The 8,662-nt window shown below is 32.7% G+C and overlaps 2 protein-coding genes across 2 annotated transcripts in view; one reads left to right on the top strand and one right to left on the bottom strand.

The window, feature by feature from the left end:
- ermp1 (endoplasmic reticulum metallopeptidase 1) overlaps positions 1–3,707 on the top strand; it is a 23,194-nt gene extending 19,487 nt beyond the window's left edge. Inside the window, exons 11-15 of the mRNA XM_016520784.1 lie at positions 34–186; positions 1,096–1,298; positions 1,372–1,487; positions 3,198–3,361; positions 3,439–3,707. Coding sequence (XP_016376270.1) covers positions 34–186; positions 1,096–1,298; positions 1,372–1,487; positions 3,198–3,361; positions 3,439–3,615 — 813 coding nt within the window. The 3' untranslated portion in view covers positions 3,616–3,707. The remainder of the gene's footprint in view (positions 1–33; positions 187–1,095; positions 1,299–1,371; positions 1,488–3,197; positions 3,362–3,438) is intronic.
- Positions 3,708–8,272: 4,565 nt separating this feature from the next.
- Positions 8,273–8,662, bottom strand: part of LOC107714817 (RAB6A-GEF complex partner protein 1-like) — a gene marked incomplete at its 5' end in the record, with an annotated part of 8,056 nt that continues 7,666 nt past the window's right edge. Inside the window, one exon of the mRNA XM_016520781.1 lies at positions 8,273–8,415. Coding sequence (XP_016376267.1) covers positions 8,273–8,415 — 143 coding nt within the window. The remainder of the gene's footprint in view (positions 8,416–8,662) is intronic.

Genomic DNA, 8,662 nt, shown 5'->3' with positions numbered 1-8,662 from the left:
TCTCTCTCTCTCTCTCTCTCTCTCTCTCTACAGATGCATTTCATCTATCTGACCTGCAGTACGAGGCGGATCTTGGCTGGTCTGGGATCAGTGTTTGTGCTGATGTTTGTTCTGGTCTGCTGTGGTCTGTTCTTCCCGTATTCTGCTGACCCGTCCAGCCCGCGACCCAAACGCATCTTTGTCCAGGTGCCACATCACTGATCTCGCTTTAGAGCAGGGTTATTATAGTTCACTCAAACCACTGATTCTTTGCAGCCTCATCATTCAGAAGTGAAAATAAAATGAATTTACTTCCACGTTTATTTTCAATAAAATATATATAAAAGCTTATTTTCTAGTTGCCAAGACAGCTTTTCTTCATTTTAATTTAGTTTAACTTTTTGTACTAAAATAACTAAAACTAAATTTGAAATAAAAAATAACACAAGCTTAATAAATAAAAGTTGATTTTTTATTAAAAAAAGAAACAAGTTTATAATATATAGAAAAACACAACAAAAATGACTAAAACTTTAACTTTAATTTTTTTTATTTATATTAATGAAATGCTATGATTTATTTATTTTTTTATATTAATTCATTTAGTTTGTTTTGTAATTCTCATTATTTCTGATTCTTATTAAAGAAATACCATAATTTAATATTTTTATATTTATTTATTTATTTTTAAATACTGTTATATATGTTAATATGTTATAAATACTGTTATATATGTTATGTATAAATACTGTTAATAATTTTAATTAGCTTAAATGAATGGCACAATACACAAGAAAACAACAAATAATATAATATAATATAATAATTAATTAATTAATAATAATTTAATGAATTAATTTAATAATTTATGCATTTAGCAGACGCTTTTATCCAAAGCGACTTACAGTGCGTTCAGGCACAATATAATATAATATAATATAATATAATATAATATAATAATGACACATCAAAATGAAAATGGAAAATATAAAAATAAATCCTAAATGCTTCTAGCCTGGTTTATAAACCAGAAATATTAAGCTTATTTGTTTTAGCGCTTTACATGAATTGTTCAGTAGAACCGTGTCTAAATCCAGTGAACCCTGATGATTTCAGCACAGCACACGCGTGTTGCACGCTCTGGACGGGGCGGTGGAGCGCTCTGACTCTGGGTTATGGATCAACAGTCTGGATTACAGCGGCATGCAGCACATCACGCCTCACATCCCGCAGATCAACGACAGCATCCGCTCGCGCTGCTCCGAGCAGCTGCCCTACTGCGGCTTCCCATGGTTCCTGCCGGTCAAATCCCTCGTCAAGTGAGTTGGACAGAGATCCCTGACGCTCTCGCTGTGCTTCAGCTCATTAAAGCTCGTCTTTCTCTGATTTCAGGAAGAACTGGTATCTTCCTGCTCCTGAAGTCTCTCCTGAAGCTCCGCTGCAGTTCCGGCTCTTATCCAGACAGGACACTGAATGGGGAACCGTTAAAATGAGCTTCGAGGCCAAAGGTGAGAGTTCAGGGTCATTTCATCATGAAGGGAAAAGATCCTCATGAAATATAGAATAATGACTGTTGATAACTTTATTCTTCACAAAAATTTTTTTTTACATAAAACTGATGTTAAAACAAATTTCCTAAAAAAAAAAAAAAAAGTTAATATTTGTCATATATAAAATTACAAATAATAAACAATAATAGTGTCTAACTTTATTCTTCAAAAGCATTTTTTTAATTACTGAAACTTTTTAGTTTTAAATATTATATTACAAACATTTACAGACTAGTTTTATAATTGTATAATATATATAAATAATTATATGCTAATAAAAGTGTAAACATTTGTCATATATATATAGGTGTGCATTATCAAAAATAGTCATGATTGTCGATAACTCAAAACTGCCTTTAGTTTGAAATATTATATTACAACTATTTTTATTTTTTAAACTAGTTTGTTATATATGCAATATATAACAAACAATATGTTGCATATATAACAAACACAACTAATATTTACATTTTTACTTATTTTAATATTTCAATTTAAATTGTCTATATTTTTTATTTGTTAGTATATAATTTTATAATGTAAACATACCTGATATCATATCAAAACATACATGATATATAATATATATATATATATATATATGGATTATTTAATAATATATAGTCATATTTATTATATGTAAATAAATATACATTGATTATCAAACATAATGACAGTTTAATTTAATCAAAAAAGCTTTGTTTAAAATATTATATTGCATATTTTAACTTTTTTTTACTTTTTTTATAAATATGACAAATATTTGCATATAAACAAGTACAAATTACAAATAAAGTTTTTTTTTACAGTTTTATAATTGTATAGAATTTATTTTGTAATTGAATATCAAATAAATTATATATATATATACATTGATTATCAAAAATAATGACAGTTGATAATTCAATAATCAAAAAAGCTTTTAGTTTAAAATATTGTATTGCAAATTTTTATATTTTTAGCTAGTTTTATAAATATGACAAACATTTCCATATAAACAAGTATACGGTAAATTACAAATATTTAAATGTTTTTTTTTTTTTTTACAGTTTTATAATTGTATTTTGTAATTTAATATAAAATAAATGTATTAAAGTGCCCCTATTCTGCCATTTTTAAGGTTCCTAATATTGTTTTGGGAGTCTCCTACAATAGGTTTACATGCATGCAAGATCAAAAAACACTTTCGTTTTCTCAAAATATGCATTTTAATTTCACCTCATTTTCCAATGATACTCAAACGATTTGTTCAAAGCAGTTCTGAGATTCAGTCTCCGTAAACCCCTCCTTTCCGTGAGCCTGCTGTGCTCTGATTGGTCAGATGGCCCGGTCTGTTGTGATTGGTCTACCGCATACAGCGCATGTCAGAAATGACTGACGACTCGTTTCAGCTGTTCAGAGTCAATCCTTTCTTTTGGGAGACAAAAACTTTATCATGCACATTCGGCTTTACAGATTTTTGCAGATCGTTTACTAATAGGGGCACTTTAATTCATATTCGAATGAATGACTTTATTATCTCAACTGCTCTCTAAATATACATGTGCTTTTTTTGTTTTGTTGAATTTCGAGATTAAAATTAAATCCGCATTTAATAATCCAGTCAATGTTTAGTTTGAGTGTTTGACTGATTTAGATCAGAGTCACAAACACACTGTTCTCTTTCAGGTCCGAGTCACATGTCTCTGTATCTGCGTCCTCACGCCGGCGCGTCTCTGATGGGCTGGTCATTCGGTGACGGGACGCCGCGGTTCGACCTGAGCGGAGAGTATTTCGTCTTCTACTCTCACGGCCTCGACGCTCCGGCCTGGAGCTTCTGGCTTGAGATCCAGGTGAGTTTGACAGGTGTGTAACCAGAGGAGAGCCAAAGCGTCTGTGTCTGAGTCTGTGTGTGTTTCTGCTCTTTCAGCCGCACGAATCCTCAGACGTGCCTCCTGACGAGGGGCTGATCTCTCTGGCCGTCTCGTCTCATTACTTCTTCGGTCCGGACCGGCACTCGGAGCAGCTGGAGTCTTTGCTGAAGAGATTCCCGGCCTGGGCCTTTCCATCGTCCTGGGTCAGCACCTATCACATGTACAGATACTGAGGGACACGAGCAGACCCTCATCACTCACACACACACACACACACACACTCACACACACTCTCTCTCTCACACACACTCACCCTAACCCTAACACACACTCACTCTCACACACACACACACACACACTCACTCACTCACTCACACACTCAGTCACACTCCCTCACACACACACACTCGCACACACTCTCACACACACGCACTCACACACGCATACGCGCTCACACACACACACACTCACACGCACACACAACAGTTATTTTAAATTGAAATAATATTTCACAATATTACTGTTCTTACTGTATTTTTCTTCAAATGAATGCAGCCTTGGTGAGTCATATTTAAAAAAAAAAAAAAAAATTATTTCTGATTCTTATGAATCTAATCCTGTTTTTTTATATATATATTTTTGATTAGTATAAATTAAAGGTAGTACACTACCATTATGTATGATGATGAATATAAATTATACATTTAAATTCTCAAAAATAATGACATAGCATTATTTATCATGCCATATCTTTTTATGTATAATTATTGTTATCTTACAAGTAATGAGAATTGTGAATAGGGTGTTTAATTATCATGAAAATAATGCAAAACCGTTCAGAATTTCAAGCTGTTTTTCTTGTTCCTGGTGTTTTATGCAACTTGATATTCAGATTGACTTCTGATCATTCAGTTACAGAAACATGGTATTACCGCAGTAAACGATGTCATCGATGTGCTCAAAATCCAAGTGCTTTTATTAATTCATTCATGTTTGAAGCGTTGGATGATTGTTTATGACTGTTTTATTTGTATGATAAAAACGGTGCAACTGTTCTTCTGGACTGAACTGGATTTGAAGCCTTAAAATGAGCTTTAACCATAATTCACATTATTACTACAGTAAAATCACAGTAAATCCGAGTGGCTCTCGTTTAAAATAAATACAAACACATGTTTATACAAACAAACACACACGGATAAATGCGTTTCTTTGTCCCAGATTTCAGATGAATGTGGAAATATGACTGTGATAATGAATGTTCAATTAATGCAATCTTACGTTTGTCCTTTTGTTTGGGATGAAAGTTCAATGAGCATGATTTATGAATGACAGGATGTTCTGTATTTTCCTTTAATAACTAGTGCTACATTTGCATGTTTGACTTGAGCAAACAAAAGCAATGACAGAAAATCCTGCATATCACTGCAAAATACAGCCGAATAATAACTGTAATCACGTGTAGTTAAATGATTTTTAAAAATGTTTGTTTTAATTTCTCAAACTGGTCATATTTGTTTTTTGACTCAAACGGTACGAAACTCATTTCTTGTCACACAGATGCTGTAGTTTTGATGTCCATGAATCGCTTGGGAAATTAAGTAATGTCTGTTAGATTGATTGAAGCGGTCCTGTTCTGATTCATGTTTATATCATTTGCTGCACTGAATTGTATTTCTGCTATGAATCAATTTTCTAAGAAAATCACTTTAGGTCTCCTGTCATTTGTTTGTCGTTTTCTTGTTCAGATTTAAGAATTTTTCAAAAAAATAATAAAAACTGAAAAACAGAAATATAATAAAATTAGATTTTTTTAAGACAAAAATGTGAAGCGGTCCTGTTCTGATTCATGTTTATATCATTTGCTGCACTGAATTGTATTTCTGCTATGAATCAATTTTCTAAGAAAATCACTTTAGGTCTCCTGTCATTTGTTTGTCGTTTTCTTGTTCAGATTTAAGAATTTTTCAAAAAAATAATAAAAACTGAAAAATTATAAAATTAGATTTTTTTAAGACAAAAATGTAAAAAATATATATATTTGTAAAAATTAATTTTTCTCTAAATATTTCTCAATTTATACATTACCAATTACAAGTTTGTATCTGTAAGAGTTTGTAATGTTTTTGAAGTCTTTGCTAATCAAGGCTGCATTTATTTGAAAAAAAGAAAACCGTAAAATCGTAAATATTATTCCAATGTAAAACAGCTGTTTTCTATGTGAATATCTGTTAAACTAATTTATTCCTGTGATTTTCAGCATCATTACTCCAGTCTTCAGTGTCACATGATCTTCAGAAATCATTCTAATATGCTGATTTGCTGCTCAAGAAACATTTCTGATTATTATCAATGTTGAAAACAGTCGTGCTGCACAATATTTTTGTGGAAACCGTGATGCATTTTATTTTTCAGGGCTCACAGAAAGTTCAAAAGAACAGCATTTATTTGAAATAGAAATATTTTGTAACATTAGAAATGTTATAAATTATAAAAATAAAACTCCCGCAGTAGTGTATTTAAAGACACTTGTATATAAATATATTTTCCCCAACACATCTGAAACGGATTAGGAAAAAAACAGCACACATGATGTTTAAAAAATAATTTATTGTTCTTTATGTACAGGAAATATAGAAAACGGAGTAGAAAAGTTATTGTCCAGGAAACTCTCTGTACACTGCATTGAGAAGAAACTCCAGGCTTTAAACTGTACAGATGAAGAACTCAAGAGTACCGAGTCACGCATGAAACCAGATCAAATCCTCAGTCCACATGAAATAACAGCATCAGTCCTGTGACGTCAGAGGGATTGTGGGTAATCTGTACCATGAACACGTCCGTGAATCTCACACACGGAAGCTCTTTGGTTTGTGAACAACATGATCATCAGAAATACTGCGACGAGAGGAGGAACCGCTTAAATCGGCCGAACCACATTTGATGGGGTTTTGGGCACTTGTCAGCTGGTTTGGGAGCCACTGAACCAGCTTAAACCAGATCAGGCCGGTCTAAGCCACTCGTTTGGGGGAAAATAAAACATTAAAATAAAGATGCATCTCATTAAAGCTGCTAAATACTCAGAGACGACTGTCAATAACGCATAAGAGCTACAAGAACTACAAGAAGAAGAAGAATACAAAGGCATTGATAAATGTAGATGATTTGGTCCGTTGTGAAGGCAGCGCTAACAAGACAAACACTGAACACATTAATACTGAACCTTGTTCACATATCATAAAACACACACGCGAGAGAAACTCAACCCCGCGTCCGTCTCTTTGTCCTGCCGCTCAAATAAATACACAGAAAACCTGCAACAACGCAATTTAGAGAACACAAAACAATCGCAATAATGCAGAAACTGCAAATGCAAAACTGCTTATCTGAGATTAATAATCAGAAATAGACATTATCATGGCTGTAACATAACACATGTGTTTATGTCTTCATGAAGATACAGGAGCGTCAAACGCTTGAAAAGCTCCCTCATCAGCTCATCGATGGGTTTACAGCTTAAAAACAAATAAAAGCTGTCGGTTTCGAAGCTACAACCCTGCAGCTGAAGAGCAAACATGATCCGGATCAGACTGGAGAAGATCAGGGCTGATCATTCACAATTAACATTAAAACATGAAGCCATCCTCTCACACACAAAACTAACCGAAACCAATTAAAACACGTGATCGATCGTTCTCATCTGCACTGCAAAAAAATCACTTTCTCAGCATTTTTGTCTTCTGCATTTCTGTTTTTGTGTTTTCCAGTACAAATATCGAAATATTCTTAAATCAAGAACGAAATGCCTGTATTTTGCTCATTTTGATGAGATATTAAGTCTTGTTTTCTGATTTAAAAAAATTAAGTAGGTTTAGGCTTAAAATAAGTGTACGTTTTAATTTGTAGAAAATTGAGAGAGAACATAAAAGTAAAAAATAAAAACAAAAACAAAACACAGTGATGGAAAAAGTTGATATTTTTTAATCTTGGCTGTAAAATAATGTTGACAAATAAATAATGTGTTTGTTTACTTTGTTAACAGCCTTTTTTAAGCCCTTATGAAGTCATGATTTTTATCAATAAAATTATCAAAATGAAGCAAGTTCATGGTTAAAACAGGAAAAAAAAAAAAAATATATATATATATATATATATATATATGATGAAAAATAGATAGTGATTAAAAATGGCATATTTAAGATTAATGACAAAAAAATCACCATCAATAATGAATTTTATCATCTTGCTTGTAAACTAATTTTGAAAAATAAATACTGCATGTGTTTGATTACGTGAACAGTCTGAAAAAAATGAAAAAATTATTCTTGCTTAAAACAGGAAAAAATATGCACCATATGGGTCAAAATATATATATATATATATATATATATATATATAATCTTGTTTTCCCTTATAATCTTTTTTTGACCACATTGGCAGATTTTTGCTCTTGTTTAAAAGAAAAAAAAAATCACTTAATTTTCTCAACTTATTATAAGAAAAAATTAGATCGCTCATTTATTTATTTATTTTTTTAGCAGAAAAGACATTGATTTATTTTCTTGCTTTAAGCATAAACTCACTTCATTTTGATTATTTTTATCAGAAAACAAGAGTTCAAATCAAGTGGTTTTGCCTCTCCAGTAAATGTATCTTGATTTCAGAAGGTTTGTTCGTACTGGAAAAGACAAAAACAAAATAAGACAAAAAAACGAAGAAATTGATGTTTTGCAGTGTGAAAGTGAAAAGAGCAAAACATGATGCTTTTGACCACAGGATGCTGAAAACACAGCAAAACACACACGACACTGCAGTCTGGACGAGCTGGAATAACACACACACACACACACACACACACACACACACACTGGTAACGCTGGTCCGAGCGCATCAGGAGAGGGTGCAGTCGTACGATCCCTCCTCCAGCGGCTCCTCCTCCTGCGGCGTGTCGTCCAGGGGCCGGGCGTTGGCTCCGGCGGGGCCGTCCAGAGGCAGCGGGTGAGCAGACGTCACGGCCCCGCGGGCGTCCTCGGCTTGAACATAAACGTGTTTGTTGCAACATTAAGAGTGCTGGAGCTAAATTTCTCAAACATTACACGTGCTTCCAGTTTACTAACATTCAGACAAAACAACAGAAAATTATTCAGCTTATGTGCAAATTATAATTGTTTTTATGTTCTAAGAAACCTTGACTGACATCATATAAACAACAAATAAATTTTAAAAAATTGTAAATAAAAATATTGTAAATATTTATAATGTGTATATAATATATATATA

Source organism: Sinocyclocheilus rhinocerous, unplaced genomic scaffold (assembly GCF_001515625.1).
Source record: "Sinocyclocheilus rhinocerous isolate Xijiao unplaced genomic scaffold, SAMN03320098_v1.1 scaffold3376, whole genome shotgun sequence".
NCBI classification, from domain to species: Eukaryota; Metazoa; Chordata; class Actinopteri; order Cypriniformes; family Cyprinidae; genus Sinocyclocheilus; species Sinocyclocheilus rhinocerous.
The sequence above is the reverse complement of the archived record's forward strand: the minus strand, read 5'-3'. Positions and strand labels throughout refer to the sequence as shown.